Source organism: Heloderma suspectum, chromosome 6, assembly GCF_057233095.1.
Source record: "Heloderma suspectum isolate Gila_16-S chromosome 6, 16-S_ref, whole genome shotgun sequence".
Classification (NCBI taxonomy): domain Eukaryota; kingdom Metazoa; phylum Chordata; class Lepidosauria; order Squamata; family Helodermatidae; genus Heloderma; species Heloderma suspectum.
The window spans coordinates 66199117-66224671 of NC_139463.1; the positions used below are offsets into that span (position 1 = coordinate 66199117).

General features: G+C 48.7%; 1 protein-coding gene across 6 annotated transcripts in view; it reads right to left on the reverse strand.

Annotated features, from left to right (window-relative positions):
* Positions 1 to 25555, reverse strand: part of LOC146341064 (acid-sensing ion channel 2) — a 598108-nt gene that overhangs the window by 176348 nt on the left and 396205 nt on the right. For 3 of the 6 annotated variants that reach the window (XR_014783819.1, XM_084804670.1, XM_084804671.1), the window contains exon 1: positions 16855 to 17504. The exons of 1 other annotated variant lie outside the window; for it this stretch is intronic. Coding sequence is in view for 4 of the 5 variants with exons in the window: in XM_084804670.1 (XP_084660796.1) it covers positions 16855 to 17430 (576 nt within the window). In the remaining variant the exon portion in view is untranslated. Of the gene's footprint in view, positions 1 to 16515; positions 19622 to 25555 lie in introns of those variants that run through there. 2 more of the 6 variants (XM_084804666.1, XM_084804668.1) reach the window with 2 other exon arrangements.

Here is a 25555-nt window from a genome sequence, read left to right on the forward strand (position 1 = left end):
TAAAAAGTGGGGACGCAACATTTTTAATAAAAGAAGCAACATTCACATTTGAACATGTGCAATGAGAGCTTGTCAGATATCACTGCACAGAATAAAACTCTCTTCACAAACGTTCAACCATTTGTCACTGGAGACCTCTTAACATTTCAGGTGTGTGTCCATGTCCCCGCAACCCTTCTTTTGCACACGCCAGCCTATTTCACAACCTCTTTCAGACATGGCTTCTTGGCACCTCTGCCCTTTTGTTCTGAGTTTGCTCAGCCCTGTATATTTAGTAGTACATAAAAGGAGCACATGCCTCGTCAGTAAGAAATGTGTGACAATTTAAAAAAAACAACAGAATTCTGCCTCACAATGAAAAGAACTGCCCAATTATTAAGAGAGACAGTGGACATTTCTATGCCCCTGTACATGAGAAAAACACTCAGGACATTATGTGGAGGCCATGGGGAATGATGATGCGACAAACTGTAGAGGAAGAATTTGAACATGTGCAACATTTTCAGCCCCTTAATGGATCACTGCCTTGTTGTGGTGAAGGGGCTTGCGTAACTCAGTGAAGCCATAAGCTATGCCGTGCAGGGCCACCCAAGATGGACAGGTCATGGCAGAGGGTTCTGACAAAATGTGGTCCACTGGAGAAGGAAACGGCAACCCACTCCAGTATTCTTGCCAAGAAAACCCCATGGAACGTATCACAAGGCTAAAAGATACGACGCCGGAAGATGAGCCCCTCAGGTTGGAAGGTGTCCAATATACTACTGGGGAAGAGCAAAGGGAACAGGAAGGCCTGGCATGCTATGGTCCATGGGGTCACGAAGAGTCGGACACGACTGAACAAACATTTTCACAGTGATTTTTGTCAAACTTTTACAGTGGCTCCTGCCGCAATCCAGCTGTAAAACAGACAAACACAACGAAAGGGCATGGAGGAGCCTTATCTCTCCATGTGCAAAGTGTGTGTGTGTGTGTCTGTGACACAGAAAGAGAGAGCTTTCTCGGTTATGAGGTCGAATTTAGGGAACTCCTTCCCCAAATAAGTTTACCTGGCGCCACCATTTCAGTGCTATGTGCAAACCTTTTTTATTTTCACAGGCTCTTCAATGTACTGCTGTGACTGTTATCTTTTAAGCTAGGCTTTTGTATTTTGCCTTGTTTTGTAAATTGCCCTAGAAGCACCACTGAAGATTGGTATATACAGTTTAGCAATCTGTTCACCCTGACTTTTAACTGAACATGTTAATGCTATTTGTGGCGGATGGCTATTTTAAAATTATACTTTATCGGAACTGGTTTTCATAGAATCATAGAATAGTAGGGTTGGAAGGGGCCTATAAGACCATCGAGTCCAACCCCCTGCTCAGCGCAGGCATCCAAGTCCCTGACAGACGGCTGTCCAGCTTCATCTTGAATGCCTCCAGTGTGGGAGAGCCCACCACCTCCCTAGGTAATTGGTTCCATTCTCGTATTGCTCTAACAGTCAGGATGTTTTTCCTGATGTTCAGCCGAATCTGGCTTCCTGTCACTTGAGCCCATGATTCCGTGTCCTGCACTCTGGGATGACCGAGAAGAGATCCTGGCCTTCCTCCCTGTGACAACCTTTCAAGTACTTGAAGAGCGCCATCCTATCTCCCCTCAGTCTTCTCAAGGTTAAACATGCCCAGTTCTTTCAGTCTCTCCTCACAGGGCTTTGTTTCCTGTCCCCTGATCATCTTCATTGCCCTCCTCTGAACCCTCTCCTGTTTGTCTGCATCCTTCTTAAAGTGTGGTGCCCAGAACTGAACACAGTACTTTATTTAAAATAGTTTATATTTAATATGATTTTATTATGGTTTTGTATTGTTTTTAATCTGGAATCTCCTTGGAAAGGCTATGGTTCTGAAAGACAGTTAAGAAATGGATTAAATAAATAAATCTAATAATAAAAGCGCCATAGCTTCAAAACTGAAACCTAGACACTTGAAACTCAGTATGGATACTGAGTGTGTGCACCTCGGGGTTAGGTGGTTTTTAAAACACATTAATTCCTTCAAAGTGTCCCAGGGCATAGTCTGAAGGCACATGAGGCAGCTACCTTTCTGAAGCTAAGCAGGTTTGGGTCTGGTCAGTGCTGGGAGGGGAGACCACCTGGGAACCACATGTAGCCACCTTAAGTTCCATGATGGAAGGAAGGTGGGATATAAATGTAATAATAATTTTAAAAAATTAGTGAGCAATCCTACGGCCACTAGAGGGCCATTGGATTTTTCGGTTTCTGGGAACCACACTCCCCACCCCCTCCCCCTTGTAGTTGGTGCACGGAGATGGGGAAAGAGGGGTCTCGAGGGCAGGGAGGGGATGACGGAAACTGTGTTACACAGCTTCCTATGCCCCGTGCAGCCTCCCCCACTCCCACTCTGAAGCTCCCCCGCTAGACGGAGCTGAGGATCGCCTCCGTGCTCTGGCTGCCCTGCATTGGATAGTCATTAGCCTCCAAGTTCAGAGGCTGACTATCTCCACAGGATTGTGCCCTTAATTAATTTAAATTAGTGCTGTGCCAAAAATTTCAATTCTCCCATTTTTGGCATTTTGTGGGAGGGTGGGGTCAAAATGAAAACTCTGGGGAAAGAGGCTGGGAGAGGTGAGAATTTTGGAGAATTTTCTCCTTGGGGAGGGGAACAGGGTTTCCACATACCTTTTTATGCATAGGCAATTTTTGAGGGGTCTTCTTTCTATTTTTTTTTTTTTTTAAACACCCCCTGCACTTGCAGGAACCCAGGACTCTTCTCCAGCCCAGCAGTTCTTTCTGACCACCCAGGAGACCATGTGACCTCACCCTCTCCAATAGGCATTCAGGAAGAACTCCCAGCTAGAGAAGAGTCCTGGGATCCTGCAGGTGAAGGCAGGGTTTTAAAAAAAAACTGAAAGAAGACCCCTCAAGAATCACATGTACATCAAAAAGGTAGGTGGAAACTGTATCCCCCTCCCCAAGGAGAAAATTCTCCGAAATTCTTCCCCTCGCTGCGAAAGAGGCAGAAAAAACAATGCCTCTTTCGCACACACACAGAGAAAACGTTCCTGAAAATAGGGGGCAGGATTCAGCACAGCACTAATTTAAATGTGTCAGTGGGTTTGAAACCTGCAGTACTATTTTCAGTCACCAGTAGCAGATGTCCCTAACCAGTGCATAGCTGTGCATTTGATAGTCTGAAGCAGGGGAGGGAGTGGTGGGGGAGTAGTCCGAGGGACAAGAGTTATGTGGCTACCCCACCCCTGCAGGAGAATGCAGTGGACAGATCCCTCCCTCAGGGGCTATAGGGGTACACCATGGCAGGGGCCGTGCCTAGGGGGGCCAGTGGCTGTGGTGTCACTCAGACTGGGTGTGCATAATGCATCCAAGTCTTGCAGCTCCGTAACTTCACCTGATGTGGCTTCACTGTATCAAACAAAGCACTATTCCAACACATGCAAAGCTGGGTACATTCACTAGGAAGTAATAAAATATATAATAGTCAAAATAATATTCATAATAGTATGGAAAAGCCTGTTTCCTCTTTTAAAGGGGGGAGAGGATGTTAAAGCATCAAGCGATATTTAGCAATAATACTAGAGAAAAACGAAACATTCTTGTAAAAATAAATAAATAAGAAAGTGATCTTTAAATGGGAAGAATTGTGGAGGGTGGGGAGGAGACGGCTTTGCAGTACCTTTCGTTTCTTAAAAAGAGGCATTTTTATGCCCACGTGCATAGACGTTCATTCTTCCATTTAAAAACAAAATAAAAACAGCAGCAAAACCACTTCAGCGACAGGAATGTGAAGGGGAGGTGTTACTGCACTCTCCAGAACAGCCCTGGTTCCAGGTTTTGAGGGGCCCTTGAGCAAGGTGCTCTCAGGAGACCCCCTTCCCTGACCCGGTTCACACGTAATGACAACCCACAACACGGGTTGAGTATGGCTTGTTGTTGAATTGTGGGTTGTCGTTATGGGAGCAAACCAGAGTTCACAACCCAACCACAAACCATGGGTTCACTTCCTGGGTTGTTCGTGGTAACAACCCATAGTTAAGCCCATAGTGCCGGGTTCACACAAAACATGGTTCAACAACAACCCATACTCAACCCGTACTCAGAGCTGTTGTAATGTGCGAACCAGGTCTCTGAGTGCGCCCCCCACCTCCTTACCACTACCGCCACTGCCTCTCCCTCTGGGTCCAATGTGCACCATCTCCCACAGTGAGAGAGAGGGAGAGGACAAAGTGTGCAGAGTTTACTGCTCCTTTGCCTCTCGTTGCTTGGAGAGGGCATGTAAACAAGTAGCAACAACACCGTGCAGGAACAGTAGTGCCAGAAGGCTCCAGGGGGTGGCAGTGGCCCCTTATTGGGGCACAGGCCTCAGCAGCTGCCCAAGGAAGCCAACCCCTGACGCCAGGCCTTGGCAGGAACCAACAGATGCCCACAAGTCATACACAAGTTGTTGGCTCAGCCTGCACTTCCCCTTTCTAACCTGCTTGATCGGAGACTGAAGAAGAACAGGAACTGCAGGGAGAGGGTCACATTTATGTGTACTGTGGGCAGTGAGTGCTCACTGCCCACTGCTCTGAAAATGTTATGTCGGTCTGCCACTTCAGGCTGTGCTGACCCCGTCCCCGTTCAGTCTCTCTCTCTCTCCCTCCCTCCCTCTCTGGCTGCTTCTGCTTCACAATTCAAAAAGGTAATGAGTGGTGATGGGATTGGTTCTTCTTTAGCTGTAGAACAAAACAAAATACCCAGCTGCTGCAGCCAACTTAGAGGAAAGGCTTCCTTCCGATCCCATGCTCCCCACTACAAGCCTGGAATCTCTCTTTTGAGAGAAGAAAAGAGAGCTCCCAGCTTCCAATTTCTCAGGAGAGCAATCTGAAAAGCAGCTTCCCCTTGCTTCAGTAAGGAACCCCTTCGAAGGCAACGGCCAGGTATGATGGCAAGAGTAAATGTCCAAGCACCCCACCAAATGAGATCCCACACAGGGAGATGTTACGCCATTACATGGCCAAGAGAAAACAACGGCATTAGATTGAAAGACGGAGGCAGAACTGGTGAGGCTCCCACCACCACCAACGAGGACTGTTTACGCAAGTTCCAGCACAAAAGCACCCCTTGCCTATGCGAACAAGAAACCCCGCCACATTCTGTCTGCACACAAGGCCGGCAGCCATCTCGGAACATTCACTAGTTGCTGGAAAGATAGGCATGTTTTCCCTTTCCCACCTATAAGTGGATGCAGAAGGTGGAACACTGACGACTTTGAGCCAAGTCACACAGTTACCTTTAAAACGGCAGTGCAAAAAAAAAGGGGTGAAAAGCCAACGCATCATTCTTGAAGGCAGGCACATCAGGCGTAGGCACACCAGCAGGTACAACACCAGCAGGCATAGCACCATCCCCGTCTTGCAGAAAGCACACAGCTCAGGGCCAGACTGGGAGCTGGTCTTCCTTAAGGACGTGAGGCCAAGAAGACCACCCATCTGCTGAAGGATCGTCATGGCCCGACTGGAGGAGTCCTCCTCAGAGGAGGAGCTAGAGGCCCCAGCAGCCCAGGGTACCCCTGGCCAGGGGCTGCCACCAGACCCACAGGAGCCTGAGCCCTCGGGGGAGGTGGCTGCAGGGCCATCCCTCTCGGGAGAAGGGGACTCTGCCTCGGAGGCAGAGGCTGAGCCGCCCCCTGGCCGCCGGGAGGGTCGTCGCCTCAAGTGACAGGCTAGCAGGGCTCCTGTGCGAAGGAGTGATCGCCTCCAGAAAAGGAGTAGGCTCTGGAAAGGGAGCTCTGATTGCTGCAGCTGAGCTCTGGGTGCGGTCTGGCTGGCTTTGGGCTGAAAAGCCTTCACAGGAGGAAACCCAGCCAGCATTGGAGCATCTTGGTCCAGCCAGCCTCGGCTGTGTACCTTGTCTCCTGAATCGTGCCCTGTGACTGATGCTCTGTTTCTTGACCTTTTGGACTGCTCAACAACTCTGCTTCTGGACTGCGTAAGGTCCCTGACCACTTGCTTGTTACCTTGACTACTCCTGCTGCTGCCTGATCCTTGTTGCCTGCCTGACTGGCTGAGTTCTGACCTCTGCCTGGATTTTGACCACTCCTGCTTTAGCCTAAACCTCCTTGGACTGAAACCTGTGTGCTTGACCATTTGCTTGCCAACTTGGCTACTCTATTGCATCGCTCCCTGTATTTCCTTGCAAACAACCAAGACTCAACCTAGGGCAGGACTGGGATGTATATCCCCACAGGCCACCAGAGCAACATTTAAGGGCCAAATTAGACATGACATGAGGTCTCTCTCTTTTTGCAGAAATGGAAAGCAGCCTCAGAAGGCTGCAGTTGGGAACGGAAGAACAGGGTGGAGGGGAAAAGGCTATTTAATTGTATCTCCTCTTCCTGTTTGTCTGCTACCCATCACTGAAGCTGCTTTCCTCCTTATGGAGGCAGGGGTGCCTCTAGGACTCAGCCTTGGGGCCAAAATCCAGGGGGCCCAAATGGCCATCAAGAGAGCAGCAGGTGATGAGTGCATCAGGGCAGCAGAAGCAAACTCCATTTTATTCCTGTCATGATGGTGCTACTGTTTAAGTGGGCTTTGAAATGCAAACCTTGGAAACTGCCTTGGTCGCCCTGTGGGATGACCTCTGCCGAGAGAGGGACAGGGGGAGTGCGACCCTGTTGATTCTCCTGGACTTCTCAGCGGCTTTCGATACCATCGACCATGGTATCCTTCTGGATATGTTGTCTGGGTTGGGAGTTGGAGGCACTGCACTACAGTGGTTCCGCTCCTACCTGGATGGCCGATTCCAGAAGGTGGTGCTGGGGGATTATTGCTCTGTGCCATGGCAATTGTGCCATGGGGTTCCACAGGGCTCTATTTTATCCCCCATGCTGTTTAACATCTACATGAAACCGCTGGGGGAGGTTATCCGGAGGTGTGGGCTGAGGTGCCATCAATATGCGGATGACACCCAGCTCTACCTCTCTTTCTCATCAAAACCAGGTGAGGCAGTGGCTGTTCTGAACCAGTGCCTGGGCACGGTAATGGACTGGATGAGGGCTAATAAACTGAAACTCAATCCAGACAAGACGGAGGTACTGTTAATGGGTGGTTCATCTGCCCGGCTAGGTGATATTCAACCTGTTCTGGAGGGGGTTGCACTCCCCCTAAAGGATCAGGTTCGTAGTTTGGGGGTGCTCTTGGATCCAGAACTGTCACTTGAGGCACAGGTGAACTCAGTGGCACAGAGCACTTTTTATCAGCTTAGGCTGGTATACCAACTACGCCCTTATCTGGACAGAGATAGCTAGCTACAGTTATCCATGCTCTGATAACTTCTCGTCTGGATTACTGCAATGCATTATACGTGGGGCTGCCTTTGAAAACGGTCCGGAAACTTCAGCTGGTCCAAAATAGGGCAGCAAGATTGTTAACAGGGACTGGCCTGCGAGCTCATATTACGCCAGTACTTTTCCAGCTACACTGGCTGCCAGTCCATTTCCGGGCCCGATTCAAAGTGCTGGTGTTAACATTCAAAGCCCTTAACGGCTTGGGGCCAGGTTACCTGAAGGATCGCCTCCTCCCATATGTGCCTGCCCGGACCTTAAGATCATCATCAGTGGCCCTTCTCCGTGAGCCCCTGCCAAAGGAAGTGAGGCGGGTGGCTACTAGGAGGAGGGCTTTTTCTGTTGTGGCACCTCGGCTCTGGAATGAGCTCCCTAGTGAGGTTCGCCTGGCGCCTACATTGTACTCCTTTCGGCGCCAGGTGAAGACCTTTTTATTTTCCCAGGCATTTTAGCTTTCTAAATTTTTATCTTTGCTGTTTTAAATCTGTATTTTAAACTCCTGTACTGCTGCTAGGTTTTATTGTGGTTGTATTGTTATATTGTGGTTTTAATGTTCTATATATTTTAAATTGTTTTATTGTGTGTTGTTTGGTTTTAATTTTTGTGAACCGCCCAGAGAGCTTCGGCTATTGGGCGGTATAGAAATGAAATAAATAAATAAATAAATAACCAACCTGCACAAGCTCAGAGCATTTCTTTTTCATCAGGGAGGGTGGACAGTTTTGCTGCTGTTGTTGCTCTAATGTATCAGGAATGTAGCTGCAATTTTAAAGCATAGAATGGTAGCTGGGGGTCAAAAAGAAATGGGAGTTGTGCCCTTCCCAACTGAAGTAAGGCACGTGGCCATCTAAAGGGGGGTCTCCATAAGGCCGTTAAAACGTTAAGGCCGTTTTAAACCGTTAAGTCATGGTTTAAAATGACTCAGCTGCACCACAGTATGGGGAAACATACACTCTTTAGCACCAAGGGCAAACAGCAGAGTAACAGCAGGGGGAGAGAGGGGTAAGACGCTTCTTCCCTTCCCCCGCCACTCTTCTGATCACTGCCTTCCAAGGCTGATTTTTGTTGAAAATAAAATAAAAATAAAGACCGTTGGGAAGAGTGGCAGTCGACTTGTACTTTGGCCCTGAGGCCCAAACCAGCCATGTCAGGAACAGCCACTTCCTTAAAGATGCATGTGTCTGCCCCGCTCCTGTCGAAAGCGAAGGTGTGGGAGGTGGCTAGTTTTGGCAACAAAGCGCGCACTCGGGTGAGGGCAGCTGGGCTCTGTCTTGCCTGGCTGCACTTCTCGCTCGTTGTTTTAACGGCACTTTTCTCCACAGCTCAGCTCCCTTCCAGAATCGGAGCCAGATCGGGGAGAAACGTGCTCCAGTCACGGGAGCATCCATGAGGCAAGGTGAGGAAGGCTTCAGCTCAGCTCACCTGCACGCCCCTTTTAACATAACCGTGTGGTCTGCCCATCACGGTTCAGACAGGAATGGGACAGACACCACGGGGAGCCAAAGTGGCTGCACACACACGCCCCCTCGTGTATATTTGCCTGCCCTAGCCTGGTGCCCTCCATATGTGTTAGACTGCAACTCTCATCATCCCCTGGCTTTCTGACTGGGGGCGATGGGAGCTGTAGTCCAACACATGTGGAGAGCATGAGGTTGGGGAAGGGAAGGCTAATTTAGTTAGGGCGCAATCCTATGCACATTGAGACAGAGAGAAGTCCTACGACTCCCAGCATGCCCCAGCCAGCCATTGCACCCTTAGGAGCCCAGCTTCCCTGCGATCCAAATCCTTACCTGCTCACTCTTGCTCCCTGTTTATGGATAACTACGTGCCCCCACCTTCTCTCTCCACTGTGTCACAGCTTGGTCTTGAACTGGAGAAGCGGCATGCATGCAATAATCAAATGCAAAGGAGATCGTGCAAGACCATAACTCTGAAAGCCCAACCTATTTCACACTCTTTCTACTGCTCTTCCTCACGATGACCCTGTGAGGTGGGCTACTGACATTCCCCTTTACTGGTGGGGAACTATGGATGAGCCTGTAGCTTAAACAGGGACTCAAAAACAGATCAGAACTAACTCCACTCATTCCGCGCCCATGGCAGAGCGATGCCTGATATAGCGCTGTTTCTCATCTTGGTCACTGCCTTCTACGCAAGATACAAATCACAGAGGCTTCAAAGAAGAACTACAATGATTACAGGTGTGGAAGAAAAGCAGCATCAACAAGACACGCACCTGTTCGCTGCCCATGCAATCTGGACCTGACCGTGCCACAAGCAGACAGCAGGCAGGCTGCAGAAAACAGCACCTGCAGAGGACGTGGCTCCAGGTGACTCAAAGAAACCATCAGTCATGGCTCTTTTTTCATTAACGGACAAAGCCCTCCAGCTTCCAGAGAAGTAGGGCTGATCATTCGCCATCTCTTCTACTTCTTCTGAACGCAGGAAGACATTTTGCAGGGAAAAGCAAAGGAGCTGAGCTCCAGAGCTGCAGATGGTTGAAAGCAGGAAACCAAGCGTTCCACAGCCTGGCTTCTTCAGGGTTACTATAACATCATCATAGCCCTGAGGCATAATGGTTACCGCGGAGCTGAGCTGAGAATTATGGCTCCCTGTTGGAAAGGAACAGGGTAGCATTAACAAGCAGGTGTGAAGAAATTGCCTCATTATTTGCTGACCTTGTGAGCAGAGCCTCGCTTGCTCCAACTGCTCTCTCCAATAAAGCCTGTCGGTATCTAGGTTTAGCTACGAAGACTGCAGCCCCAGCATGACCTGTGAATTAAGGGGAGGTGGTAGGTAGGCACACACATGGCCTGGTACCAACCCGGTACCAAGAGCTTCAGAGATTGCCTTTGTGCTGGCATGCCCCCACCCCAGGCCAGATCATGTGCCTGTTTTCAGTGCTGGAAGGAATTCATCCATAGAGCGTATGAAGGAATAAAGAAGAGGCGAGGCCTCTGAGTATACACAGAGTGCATTTCCTTTGTCACAAAAGAAGCAGAGCCCAACCTGTAAACAGGGAAGATGTGCGTCATGGTCAGAGGACATGACTTTCAAGCTTCTCGTGTTCTATGTTTTGCCTTAACTTTCTCCACAGGGTGATTTCCTCCTTGGTCAAACTTCCTGTCCAAGTCAAGCATGTCTCCAAACCTACACAGTCACCTGACTTCCAGAAAAGCTCCCAAGGAATCTGCATATTTTTCCTCTCCAGCTACAATAACCAAGGCACTCTTGTTTTTTAATTAGGAAAGCAGCGAAGACATTCCTATCCAGTCATACAGCAAACGGCACAAGAAACGCCACCCAAGATTTGTCTCATCTAATCATCATTCTTTTTTTAATATTTCTATACTGCTTCCCAAAATCCCAAAGCAGTTTACAGCAAATTATAAAACAATACATAATTATAAAAGCACACAACATGTAGACAAGCTAATGGTTGGGAAAAGCCAGGGTAAACAAGTATGATTTTAATCACCGTGCCTGACCTATTGCAGAGGTGAGGTCATTCCAGATGGAGGGGGCCACCACAGAGAAGGCCCATTGCCATGTTGCTGCCAGAAGGAACTCTGCAGGATGTGGCACAGCCAGTAAGGCCTCCCTCCCCTACAGATCATACTGGTCTAACAGATCTATATGGAGGGAGATGGTCTTTCAGATAACCTGGTCCTAAGTTGCTTAAGGGCTTTTATACATCAATAATAATACCTTAAACATGGCTCTGTAGCAAACTGGCAGGCAGTGCAGCTCTTTCAGCACAGGTGTTATGCGTGCATGGCATGGCACTCCATTCAACAGCCTTGCTACAGCACTCTGCACTGCCTGCATTTTTTGAACCAGCCTCAAGGGCAGCTCCATATAGAGAGCATTACAGTAGTCTGGCCCTGAGGCTACCAATGTATGGATTACAGTGGTTAAGCTATCCCTGTCCAGGAATGGCTGCAGTTGATGTAAAAGGTAAAGGTGTCCCCAACCAGTCATGTCCGACTCTAGGGTGCAGTGCTCATCCCCGTTTCTAAGCCGAAGAGCCAGCGCTGTCTGAAGACGCTTCCGTGGTCATGTGGCTGGCATGACTGAACACCGAGGTGCACAGAACGCTGTTACCTTTCCCGCTGAGGCGGTACCTATTTATTTACTTGCAATTTCTTGCTTTCGAACTGCTAGGTTGGCAGAAGCTGGGACTGAAGACGGGAGCTCACTCCGTCACGCAGCACTCGGGTCTCGAACTGCTGACCGGCCGACCTTCCAGTCTGCAGTTCAGCGTCTTAACCACTAAGCCACCGCAGTTGATGTACCAGCCAAAATTGGTAAAAGGTGCTCCTTGCCACATAAGTCACTTGGGCTTCTAATGACAACGATAAATCTAGGCATACCTGCAAACAGCATAGCTGCTCTTTTAGGGGAAGTGCAACCCCATCCGGAACAGCTGAACTCCCCAATTCCCGGATGCAGGAACCACTTACCCTCAGTGCCTCCATTTTATCAGGATTCAGCTTCAGTTTACTGGCCCTCATCCAGCTCACCATTGTGTCTAAGCACCAGTTCAGGTCATGCCCAGCCTCTCCTGACTGGGATGTAATGGAGAAAGAGAGCTCAGTGTCATCAGCGTACTGGTGACACCTTGCCCCAAAACTCTAACTGACCACACCCGATGGCTTCATATATATGTTAAATAGCGTTGGAGAGAAAATGCTACCTTGCGGCACCCCACAGAAGAATTGCCAGGGGCCAAGGTACAGCCACCCAATGCTACTCTCTCGACCCTACGCTGGAGATAGGAGCAGAATCGCTGTAAAACAGCACCCCCGATTTCTAATTCATAGAGCCAATCCAGGGGGTACCATGGTCAATGGTACGAAAATCCACCAAGAGACTGAGTAAAAGTAACAGGCTTTCCTAAGTCAAAAAAGAAACAGCTGCACCAATGGAATTCCCAATTCAATTCCCAATTGAATTCCCTTGCTTCTTCCAAAGAAAGGTCTTCTTCTTTGGAAGAAGCAAGGGAGAGGGAATCCTCCAAAAGAATCTCTAAGAGTTTTTCCCTCGATAAAGACCAGGTGTTGAAACATGGTGGGAATTCAACTGGTGCAGCTGTGGGGGGGGGTTACTTTGGTTTGTAGCCTTGCAGCTGTTTCTCCTGCTCTCTATCGGCACTGTAACAGGCTTTCCTCCCTCTGTCCCTCTCCTTATCCATCAGGGTAAATAAGGCTGATGCTGTCTCATATCTAGGCCAGGATCCAGACTGGAATGGGTCTAGATAATCAGCATCCTCCAAGAATGTCTCAGCTGGTTTGCCACCACCCCCTCAAGCACCTTGCCCAAAAAGGGGGTATTAGTGACCGGGCAATAGTTGTTATAAATCTTTGGATCCACTGAAGTCTTTTTCAGAAGTGGTTGCACCACTGCCTCTTTAAGAGTAGCACGCCTCATGCAGTGACATGTTTCCTCCTCCCCAGATCCATCCGGTTAACCTTCCCCTCTTCCCTCGGCTAGTTCAAATGCTCAAGGGTCAAGAGGGCATGGGTCTGGTCGAATAGTTTGCAGGTTTTTATATTGCAACTCACTATGAGCCCTAGAGAAGGGAAGAGGCAAGAAGTCCAAATAAGTCTTGATTCAGACATGCCATCTATGTCACTGGATCACTGTACAGCTGATGACCAGGCAGCTGAATGTGTGGACTCGATCATCTCCACTGAAAAGCACTACAACTGGGGTGATGCAAAGAGATGCGATAACCCCTTCACCCAAGCAAGTCATCAAGTGATCAGCATGTACATTTTGTCTGTCACTTTTATCTTTGGTCTCTGTTATCGGATTGCCCGTTTTGTCCTTTGAATACTGCCCTGAAGTCTAATATGATGAAAGGAGATAAATGTTTTAAATAAACAAACCTGCCCCCAAACTGAAATCAAAAGAATATCTTGCTCACTGCTGCCCATTAAAGACTCCTTCCAGAAGTCGTAATCCTCTGGAAGTCAGGCCTCTTGAAGAAGCAAACCCAAAGCCTCAGAAGCAGCCGTGAAGAACGCCTCTCCATGTACCCTTGGTCTGTGGCACATGGAAAAGGGCATTACCACCATTGGGAGCAGCCATGACGTTTAGAACTTTATGATATGAATAGTCACGCTAATGAGGTAGTGTTCTGTCTAACTCTAAAATCTGCATGCTTTTACTGCTAGTTGGTCTTCTCAATGAGACCATCTTTGCCTGCTTTGTTGTTCTCATTCTAGGACTAACCCAGCAAACAAAAATGACCCTTCCAACTCCAGTTTTCGCAAACACTCCCCCACATGCCGAACTAGAAAGTTGCCATTTCACACAATCACAGGAGAGAGGAAAGCAAGGACTTTACCTGGGGCTGAGGAGGACCAGGGAATGGCTTGGTTTGTACTCACTTACTTGGAGATGAATGAACAGTAGTCTAAACATATGGCATTGGCTTGAGCCCAGCACAAGAGCTCCTCTCACCAGGTTTGCTAGGAACAGAACCAGCCAGAATCAGTCTTCTTGCTGTCCCTCCCACAGGGTGGAATTATGGGAGTTGTAGTCCATTACATCTAGAAGGCACCAGGCCGGGAATGGCTGATCTTAGGTGGCCATAGTGCACCTAACCTGGAGAAGCCACCATCCTCATCTGCTTCCTAGTTGGTTGTTTTCCAGACTGTCTACCAGTTAACTCATCCTGTCTACTTGGGGGACACTTCACACATTAGATTTGTAGATGTACATAATGCAGCAGACACATTCATCCTGCAGATACACTTTGCAGGGAACCAAAGTTGGCTACTCTTCGCTGTTGAGTGTTTACCGGCTAGGCACGTAATGCGTAGTGTGTAAGAAAAAGCTCTCATGAGCTGCTTTTATTTTCACATTTCTCTCGTTCATTCTTAAAAGCCTCTTAGTCACAGGTCTGGGACTCCGACCTCCTTCTGGTCCCTGCCACGAAGCCGTACGACGCCCTGATCTCAAGCTTGGCTTATCCTCTGTGGGCCTTCAGACTGGTTATTCAGCAACAACTGTCTTATCTCTGTACCACGGGTGGAAAACTTGTGGCCTTCCAGGGGTTGTTGGATTACAATTCCCATCATCCTTGACCATTGGCCATACTGGCTGGGGTTGATGGGAGTTGAAGTCCAACCAGGGCCAGCCCAACACATTTTGCTGCCTGAGGTGAAGGACAAGATGCCCCCCGCCCCCACATTCCATGTACAAAAGCTGACTGGACTGGCAGATGAATCTTTCTTCAACACTGACGATGAGACAATACTCTCCACTGAAGTTGAAGGCAGCAGGCTAATTTAATGGGCACAGAGTAGGCTGCAAGGCACACAGTTCTGTCCTTGAACAGCTTGATGCTGCCTCCCAGTATGTGCTGCCTAAGGTGACTGCCTCACCCTGCCTAATGGTAGGGCCAGCCCGGAATCCAACAACATCTGCAGGGCAACAGTTTCCCCATCCCTGCTCTCTAACATTCACAGTACAGTAATCCTCTACACAGAGGCCCCAGATTTCATCCATACAGAGGGTTGCTTTGAACAACATCATCAGAGTTGGCTTTGCTTTCTAGGGAGGAAGTTTGGGTTGGGACACAAATCTACTGAGAAAGGGTGACTTTCTCATGAACAGAAGTAGAGGCAGTCCTCTTTAAACGGGACTCCTTAATCCTAGTTCCACCTCACTGCAATTAGAACAGCAGTTATAAGGGAAGAACAGGAATTCTACTTGGCGGTCTCTTTATAACTAACGCAGAAGACAGCGTAGCATACAAGATAAAAGGCCTGAGCCGTGAACTGAGAAGTCTCTAGTTCAAATCTTGCCTCTGCCATGAGCTCACCAGGAGGTTTTAGGCAAGCCATGATCTTTCACCCTCAGCCCTTCTCATCTGCAATATGGGGATAATAAAACAACAACCTGGTACGGTAGGTCAGTCAGGTTAAGCACTTCACATGCATTGTTTATGCCTCCGTTGCTGGAGTCCCATTTAGTGACATGTTCTCCACTGTTTGACTTAGGTGCACTGCTTTTACACTATGTTAGCAAGGGCCTGCATGTTTTTAATGTGGAGGTTAGCAAGCCACATCAGGATAGAAACACATCTACAGCTGGTACCATGCCCATCAAATATTTTTTGACATATATAAGGATACCTCTCCCTACAACCCAGAATATACATCACAGAAAATGCCAATGTTTTCATTGTTGCAAGCCGTCTTATTCCCAAATCAACGTTTCCCAAACTGCTTGCTGCCAGAACCCAGACATGAACACATCTATCCAGATTCATTCACATCGAGCACCAACTCCATTCTGAAATTGGTTTCAAATTTCCCCCCTGACATCTTGTTAGAGAAACCATTTTTGCCAGCTGCCGCTCTGCCCTGAGAGAATCCGTCTCTCTCCCCAATGGCTCTGTTCCCTTCCTCCATCCCGCATTACAAACCTGCACAGCCACCTTCTCTTAATATAATCCATTTTTTACTTTATTTTCTGTCAACCACTCTCCATCTCGAGAGGAAGGGAGATCAGACTCTTTTCTTTACACACTTCAGAGAACTGAAAGCCCCCTTCTTCCACCCCAGGCGCGCATCAGCTCCAGAGGAAATATAGAAGCCTGTGAGGAAACTCCAAGGAACTCCAAAGCCATATACTTCTGGACAGAACCTTATTTCACAGATCTCCTCCCTATGCCCATGACCCCCCATGCTCCGTGAAACAGCATAGCACCCCTACAGCTCCTCTCCCTCCTGCCTGTTCCAGAAAAGGTCAGGATCAGGGTGTTCCACCTCCTCTCCACCACAAGGAAACCCCAGGGCCTGCACACACACCCCGGGCCCCACTGCCAGATTCTCCCCCTCCAGCTGCTATTTTCTTCCCCCTTTGCAGGGCAATCGCACTATTAAGATGATAAAACTGCACAACAGGAAGAAATTCAACAGGCACTGCTTTTCCCTGACATGGGAGCCGTGGTGAATGGAGAAAGCTTTGCCTGATGAATATATCTGCTTGCTGTGCAACTGTCCAAGACAACACAGGAATCTGGCCATGCAGCAAAGCTGAAACCTTCTCCCTGCCTCACTGAAAGTACACATAGCGTCTTCCAACTTTTTCCTTGACAGAAGCTTCCTGTAACTCCAGGGCATGCAGAAATTCAACAGGTGCTGAATTCCCGCCCCATCCCTACCTCTCCAACTGTTGGTTTTCTGCCTCTTTCAGCTGTTACGGTCACAGGCCGGGGGGGGGGGGGGCAACCCCGCCCAATCCCTCCTAGATGATGAACACACATGTTCGACAGTAGCCTGCTGCCCCACGGTAATACCGGGCCTTCGAAACGGGTTTCCAGCGTCTCCCCATCCCGCCCCCACAGATCACAACATGAGACTCCAGGCGTGGCGCCGCCTCCCCCGACTGCCTCTCCACAGCGGCAGGGAGCCGCACCCGTTGGGTTTCGGCCTGCCCTGCCTCCTCCCCGCGTCGAAAGGCGCGCCCGGGCCGAGCCAGCCCCGCCCCCGCCTCTACTCACGGCGGAGAAGTTGTGCGGGCCGCACGGCTCGCCCCGGAACTTGCAGGAGAGGAGCATGTCGTCGAGGCGGTGCCCGAGGCGGTCGACGAAGTCCTCGCTGATGCCGCCGAAGTGGCGCGGCGGGAGGAAGAGGCGGAAGTCGGCCAGCTTGGCGAACCAGCGCAGGCGCTCGGGCTCGGCGCGCAGGAGCTCGGCCAGCAGCGGCCGCGCCGTCCGGTTGGGCAGCAGGAGGCCGAGCCAGTGGCCGGCGTAGTAGAGGTCGCCCTTGGAGAGGCGCGGGAAGCGCAGCGGGTTGTTGTTGCACAGCGTGACGGCCGGGAAGGCCAGCTGGCGGCTCCACTCGGTGCGCACCGTCGTGTGCGACGGGAAGGCCAGCCAGTGCAGCAGGCGGTTGGACGACCACGCCAGCAGCAAGCCCAGCGAGGCGCCCACGGCCAGCAGCCACAGCGCGCGCCGAGCCGGCGCCGCCCGCCGCCAGCGCACCGCCCGCAGCCCCGGCAGCCGCGGCCGCAGCGGGCGCTGCCTGGGCCGCCCCCTCGAGCGCCGCCGCCGCCGCCGCTGCTGCGCCGCCGCCATGCGCGCTCCCCGCCTCCCGCGCCCTCGCAGGGGGGCCAGCCGCGGGGCGGCGGCAGCAGCGGCAGCATCCAGAGCCCGCGGGGCGGCCGGGGCGCCGGGCCGAGGGGGCGGCCGCCGCTCCGCTCACTTCAGACGGGCGCCGGCATCGGGGGCGTGCTCAGGGAAGAGCGGCGCTCCGCCGCCTCCTCGCGCACCAGCCTTGCCGAGCCGGGCGGCGCTGCCCAGCGCGGCTCATCTCCGCAGATCCAGGCGAGGGGGGGCAGAGAAGCGGGGAGGAGGCGGCGCTCGGCTCCCTCCTGCGCCGATCGCCGAGGGAGGGCCGGAGGACGGAGGGGCCGCGAGCCGCGCCCCGCCGCCGACGGAGCTGCACCTTGCGCCAGCCGCAGACCCCGGCCCGCGAAGATCAGCCTCCCTCCGAGAGGCGAGCGAGGATGCGCTGCGACTCCTCCTCCTGGAGGGAGGGAGGGTGCGTGTGCATTTGTGCGCGCGCGTGTGTGTGTAGCGGAGGGAGATGCAAAGGGGAGGGAAGGAGGGAGTCGGTGGGATTCAATCGGCTTAAGTGCATGCTTTTTCACCGCAACTGCCTTGCGGTGAAGTGAGGTGAACATCCACTCCGAAAACGCAAATCCTTGGGCCTTTGAACGGGGCTGTACATCTCGTCACGATCACGGAGCCTTCTGTGGATGAAAAGCCTCGTCAAGCCGAGTCTTTTCCAAAAGTTCTGCAAAGAGAGAGAGAGAGAGGTTCCGGGAATGCCACCGCAAACTCTGACCTCCACACCCATTATCCCAGATGTGTAACGGGGGGGGGGGGTTGCTGATACTGGGATGAAAAGCAAAAGGAATTTTGCACGGGTTTAGACATTCGGTACTATCTTCCTGAGGCTGAAAACACACTCCAGATCTGTTGTTCTGATTACGGGATTCAGTGTGGACATGACCCTTTAGGTTTTTAAAAAAATATTATTCTCGGGTTCCAAATATTGAACATTCTGAAGGTAAACATTTTTTTAAAACCCCGATGAAGGGCCGTCTGTGTGCCAAAATGACTTGAGTCTTTCTGAATTTTTAATATATCTTCCAGGTTTGGGATTTAAAAAAAAAATGAATAAACTTGCCTCTGCACCTTTCTGTGCCCTGCTTTGGTATGTGGTCCTCATTTTGAGATTTTCTTTTTTGCTGGACCACGGTTGGTATTTTAAAAATTCTGCATTCTGCAAATGCTTAGAAACACTTTTTTTCCTGGGTTAGCTGTAATGTAGATGGTCCACATAGGAGATTGCCTAGGCTATCGGTCTCTTTAGCCCAGTATTGTCTACTCTTCTCTTGACTGGTAAACTGCTCTCGTCTGCTCTCGTCCCCAGGATCTGGGGCAGAGATCTCTGATCTGTTTACGTGCAGATGCCAGGGATGGGACCTGCGCCCTTTTGCATGCAAATTATGTGCTCTGCGAGTGAGTGATGGCCCCTCCCCAAGTTATTTCTTCTGTGAAGAAAGACTTCAGTGAAGGTAAAGGCTCTTCCTTTTCTTCTTTATGATTCCCAGGGGTATAGTGGAAAGGGGACAGCTCAGCTCTTGGACTTTTTTCAGAGCAGGACCATTGATGTCATCTGGAGGGCCAGAGTAATTGACAGATCTTCCTTGCTTTGGTGTGAGAATGATGCTTTCAAGTTTTACTACTGCTTGCCATCCTGGAAGTAGGAGAATGGGGGCAATAATTAAGCAGAGACTGGATACTTCTGTCCTTTTCCCTTTGGGGGGAGGGTTCACCTTTCCCTCAAGCAGTTTAAATGTTAGCACCTCTGAAAGAAAGCTTCTTATTAGAAATGCAAGCAAAAGGCTGCATTTCAGCTGGCTGAAGATCTTTGTTAAAGCTCAATGTATTTTACAAGTTGAACTTGCGCAGAAGTTCACTGCGCAAGTTCAAGTTCATCACTGGGTTCAGTAGAACTTGCTCTCGGGTAACTATGTTAAGAATTGCAGTCAAATGAGCTGTAGACGTTTTCCCATCACTTCATCTCTGTACTAGTAACAACTCCGCTTGTAGAATTTCTACCTGTCCTGCAGCACAGAAGTTTTGCCAGAAAAAAAGGCGGCAACTTTAAGGTTTCACCACCACAACTCAGATCAACTCTGGATCCAGTGCCTGGACTCTGGCAAATGCCTTTACATCAACATCCGATGTCTTTACATCAAATGTCTTTACATCAACATGGAAACACCTAATAGAGCTAGGAAAAAATGGACCAAAAACATAAGATAGGATTCAAGTAATATCTTATAATATCAGATATGCAGATAGAATCATAGAATAGTAGGGTTGGAAGGGGCCTACAAGGCCATCGAGTCCAACCCCCTGCTCAATGCAGGAATCCAAGTCAGAGCATCCCTGACAGATGGCTGTCCAGCCTCGTCTTGAAGGTCTCCAGTGTGGGAGAGCCCACCACCTCCCCAGGTAATTGGTTCCATTGTCGTATTGCTCTGACACTCTGGAATTTTTTCCTGATGTTCAGCCGGAATCTGGCTTCCTGTAACTTGAGCCCATTATTCCGTGTCCTGCACTCTGGGATGATCAAGAAGAGATCCTGGCCTTCTTCTCTGTGACAACCTTTCAAGTACTTGAAGAGTGCTGTCATATCTCCCCTCAGTCTTCACTTCTCAAGGCTAAACATGCCCAGTTCTTTCAGTCTCTCTTCATAGGGCTTTGTTTCCAGTCCCCTTTGTTCCCAGTTCCAGTCTTTGTTGATACCACTTTGATGGCTGAAAGCGAGGAGGAGCTGAGGAACCTTATGACGAAGGTGAAAGAAGAAAGTGCAAAAGCTGGGTTGCAGTTAAACCTCAAAAAAACCAAGATTATGGCAACCAGCTTGATTGATAACTGGCAAAGAGAGGGAGAAAATGTGGAGGCAGTGACAGACTTTGTATTTCTAGGCGCAAAGATTACTGCAGATGCTGACTGCAGCCAGGAAACCAGAAGACATTTACTTCTTGGGAGGACAGCAATGACAAATCTTGACAAAATAGTTAAGAGCAGAGACATCACACTGACAACAAAGGTCCGCATAGTTAAAGCAATGGTATTCCCCGTGGTAACCTGTGGCTGCGAGAGCTGGACCATAAGGAAGGCTGAGCGGAGGAAGATAGATGCTTTTGAACTGTGGTGTTGGAGGAAAATTCTGAGAGTGCCTTGGACTGCAAGAAGATCAAACCAGTCCATACTCCAGGAAATAGAGCCAGACTGCTCACTTGAGGGAAGGATATTAAAGACAAAACAAGTACTTTGGCCACATAATGAGAAGACAGGATACCCTGGAGAAGATGCTGATGCTAGGGAAAGTGGAAGGCAAAAGGAAGAGGGGCCGACCAAGAGCAAGATGGATGGATGACATTCTGGAGGTGGCAGATCCGACCTTGGGGGAGCTGGGGGTGGCGACGGCCAACTGGAAGCTCTGGCGTGGGCTGGTCCATGAAGTCATGAAGAGTCGGAAGCGACTGACCAACAACAACAACAACAACAATATCTTTTCCAGTCACCAGTAGATTGACAAAGGAGACAATCTTTTGCTGTGAAAAAATTCTGCAGACTTTTTTCTCTAGTAAGTATGAACTTATATATTATTCCTAGCAATTGGGCAGGTTTTATATTTTTTTTAAATAATGGTATATATGATATATAAATACAAATTATGGCAATTTGTATTTCAGCAATGTGTGTTGTCCTGTTCGTAATTTTTATTACCATTAATGTTACAGCCACCTGAAGAAGGCCTAAAAATAAGAAAAGGGCCAAAGTGCACTGAGCTTCCTATAATGAATTTATTTTTGCATCCTGAGAACCCATTTCTCTTCTTTGTGATCTACTTAGGATGCTCACCTCCTTCTGTTTTCTCAGAAAATAAGGAGGGAACTCTTAAGATTTCACCACCACAACTCAGATCAACTCTGGATCCAGTGCCTGGACTCTGGCAAATTGCCAAGCTTTGGGTTCAGTATCCCCAGTAATAAAATGTGGGGTCACACAGAATTAAGAGAGGCATGCTGAGGGCAAATAAGGAAGTGATGCTTGATGCACCAATCATCGGGGCTTTTGTGGAACTTGACAGGCAGGAGACGCGCATTCAAATTCTGGCTTTGTTATGAACTCAGTGAATGGCTTTGGGGGAGAGTCCTCTTTCTTTCTCAGCCTCATTAGCCCCGTCTTTAAAATGGGTGCATTGTTGTACCTCGCAACACACAAGAAGGGTATTAAAAGTGGTATTAAAAATGATATTTATAAAAGCATAGAACATAAGGATGCAAGAAGAGCCATGCTGGATCAGACCAAGGGTCCATCTAGTCCAGCATTCTGTTCACACAGTGACCAGCTATCAACGAGAAACCCACAAGCAGGACATGAGTGCAACAGCACCCTCCTGCCCATGTTCCCCCAGCAACTGGTATACATAGAATGATATGCAGACATCCACAAAGAGCTTTCTGAGGAGCTGAAATGCTCATAGCAAAGTCTGTAGCCAAAAGTCTGGTTCACACATAATTATTTATGACTTGATGGCTGCATCTTCAAGAAGGGACTTGCATGTTGTGAGAGCCAATCACATATGAAATAGCACAGACGGAGTTTTCATGTCACTTCACATCCCAGATGCAGTGGTTTTTCAGTAGAATCCATTCAATTTCACACATTTGGCTGTCAGTCATTGAGTGATTTAAAAACACATGTGGCTGGTCAACGTCTCTTCCTCCCCCCACCCATCCCTTTTCTGTGCTAAAATTGTTGGGCAAGTTAGTTTACTGCCTTTCCCCTCCCAGAACAATGGGTTTTGCTGTATATAGTAGTCCTCTAGTTCAGCTAGCCATCTGCTTTGTATATCCTCCCCCCACAGGCCTTTTTGATCAATGAGGTTGTATTGAGCATCACTTCATAGTCCATGTACCAAGGCTTTTCACATTCACATCGCTGAAGGAGTTGCACTGGTTACCAGTTGTTTTCCGGGCCAAATTCAAGGTGTTGGTTTTGACCTTTAAAACCCTATATGGTTCCGGCCTAGCCTATCTTAAGGAGCGCCTCCAGCAACACCAGACAGGTCGCTTAGCAAGATCAGCCTCGGATGGCCTTCTCTGTCCCATCAGCCAGGACAGCTAGGCTGGTGGGAACGAGGGAGAGGGCCTTTTCTGTGGTGGCCCCCACTCTGTGAAACTCCCTCCCTAAGGAACTAAGAGGTCATGCCCCCTCTTTAATGAGCTTCCGCCGTGCATTAAAAACGTGGTTGTTCAGGCAGGCATTTGGGATGGGTTAGGGTATTTTAGAAAATGTTTTTATTGTAGAATTTTATTGTTTTAAACTGTTTTATTATATGTTGTACATCGCCCAGAGTGGCTGGCTGACCAGCCAGATGGGCGATTAATAAATTTAATAAATAAATAAACTACCCGGGATTTACTGCACTGGGTAGGTATCTTCCCAGGCTTCTGACTAATAAAAGCTTTTAGCCACAATTTTCCTCCCAGGAAGTTCAAATGGACCTACACTGTTGGAAGTTTTAAAACCTGGAATTTAGGTCCAATGTTGTGGTTCCACTATTTCTGAAATCCTTATCCAAAGGTTCTGGAGGGCATTCCAAAATTTGCCATGCTTTCAATTAATATGTTTATAAGTTAAGCTTATCATTAATAGCACATGTGTGAGAACAGCTGTTAGGCAGCCTGAAGACTTCAAGCCGCATGATGCAGTGTGACTGTAGAGGGGTTCAGACAATCCATCCCCTGCCATTCATGGAACGCATGCAGGCAAGCAGTGCCGGTTCAAGGATTTGGATGGCCTGTGGGCAAGTCACCCACAATGGGTCCCTTCCTTCAGTGGGTCTACCTTCTCACCACCATTGTCACCAGCTGCCATTACTCCTCATCATCTTTCTCAACATTGCTACCACTTGCTTGCTTGACAGGCGGACAGGCAGCGAGCAAAGGCATCTTCTGCTCTTCCTAACCACCGCTGGGCCAGAGTGAGAGGCAGGTGAACAAACAGGTTGCAATAGTAAAGAGGAGGAAGTCCAGGGGGCTCTTGTAACTGGGCCCCTGCTGGGGTGTGGTCCCTCGATAGGTGCCTAATTGTGCCTACCCTTGATGCCAGCCCTGTAGGCAAGCCCTGCCACGGCCCATGCTGTCCACATGTTTGGCACGCATACCGATGTACACATGTAGAGATCTTCCATGGGGAGGGAGGTTTGAGGAGGAATCCTGATTGGGCCAGGATTCCCCCTTGTGTGGAGGACCTCTATGCACATAGGTTGGTACTCGCGTAGAGCAATTTCACTGGTGTCCAGAAATGATAAAATATCTTGGTATTTTGGTGCCTAGAGATATTTCGCAAATGGTTAAACTGAGTAGAAGTGTATTACTCAGTAAATTTGGGAACAAGCCTCATTGACAGCAACTGGGGTTACTTCTGAGTAGACTTCCCCGACCTATGCTTGATTCCACCCATTTCCCCCCCTTTCCCTCTAAAAAACAGGCTTCCGTATTAGCAGGCACCCCTGAATAAATGCGCTATTAGACGATAGCGCAAATGCATGATAACGCAATTTCGGGAACAAGCCTTATTGATCACAACGGGAGTTAGCAAGAACCCCTGAACGAATGTGCTGTTGTGTGATAGCACAAATGCGTGACAGTGTTATTTCAAGATAGAATTATAGAGTGAAAGCGAGCTACTGACATAGGGGGTAAGCGTATTCCTGGAGAAATGTGCAATAGTGTTATAATGAGATAGCGAGGGGGGACAGAAGTGTGCTGGAGACTGGGGCTTTTTTCGCTATTGCATGATAGTGATGCTTTCTAAATATGCAACTAAATGTGCAAGAGATATATCTCTTGACTTGGAAAGAAGGGGATCACTTAATTTAAATACTTGGGGTATGGTTAACCTACTGAAAATGAATGTCTTGCCAAGGTAATTTAAGTATTATGTAGTGTTCCTTTATATATTCCCCGAAAATATTTTCAAAAATTTTGTGCAACTTTTTGGAAGTTTTTGGGGGGAGGGGGAGTCTACTCCCCATTTTTAACTGAAGAGGATGCAGTTATCAATTAAAGAGGGTGGATTTAATTTTCCAGATTTTAGTTTATATCATAAAGCTTATTTGTTAACCTGCATTAATGGTTGAAAAACAATTTTTTTTCTTTTAATACTCCTCCATGTATTGTTTTAAAGTCAAACTTTCTGGTGCCCCTTTCTGCCTGGATGGGGCTAGGATCTAGGAGTGGCTCCAGGAACGATTTTAGCAGCGAGAGAGATTTGGCATGCAATGGCTGATCAGCTCCAGTTTGATCCATATTCTCATGCTACATTAACATTATGGGAGAATCCACTTTCGAAAATAGAGAGACAACCTTTTATGTGGAGGAGTTGAGCTGATAATGGAACTCATACTTTACATGAGTTAATAGGTTTGGATGATGATTTTTTACCATTTTCAATATTGCCGATTAGATATCATTTGCTGTCTAGTGTTAGTTGGCAGTACATTCAGCTTCAGCATTCGTTGGTGTCTATATACGGGCCATCAGTGATGAGTGCTTCAATGCTTCCTACACTGTTGTAGGAATTAATTGGTTCCGTACAGAAAGCTAAGCCTGCAGTAGCTGTTTATAAAAGTCTTTTGGAGTGTGGTAAAGTAAATGTTCAGAAGGTCAGAGATGAATGGAATGAGGAATTGGAATGCTCTGTACTAGGGGTCATGAATCTTTTTAATCTCATGGGCACATTTGGGTATTTGATAAACTGCTGTGGGCACCACCACAAAATGGCTCCCATGGAGGATGTGGCTAGTCACATAATGGCTGCTGTGAGGGCCTGGTTAGTCAAAAGTGAGCTAAAGAGGTGGGTGAGAAAATAGTGAGGTTAGCGGCTGGGCAGGCGGGGGCAATAGCAAGGCAAAGGGGTAAAGAGGGGAGAAAGCGCAAGACTGGTGGCTGGAAAGGGAGAGAAAAAGACTGCCCTGACATTTTTCAAGTTTTTAATTTTAAAAAAAATGTTTGAAAGAGGCAGGGAGTGGAGAGTTTTGTGGGTACTGTTGGAGGTCCTATGAGCACTGCATTAGGGACCTCTGCTGTATGCAGTCTAATCA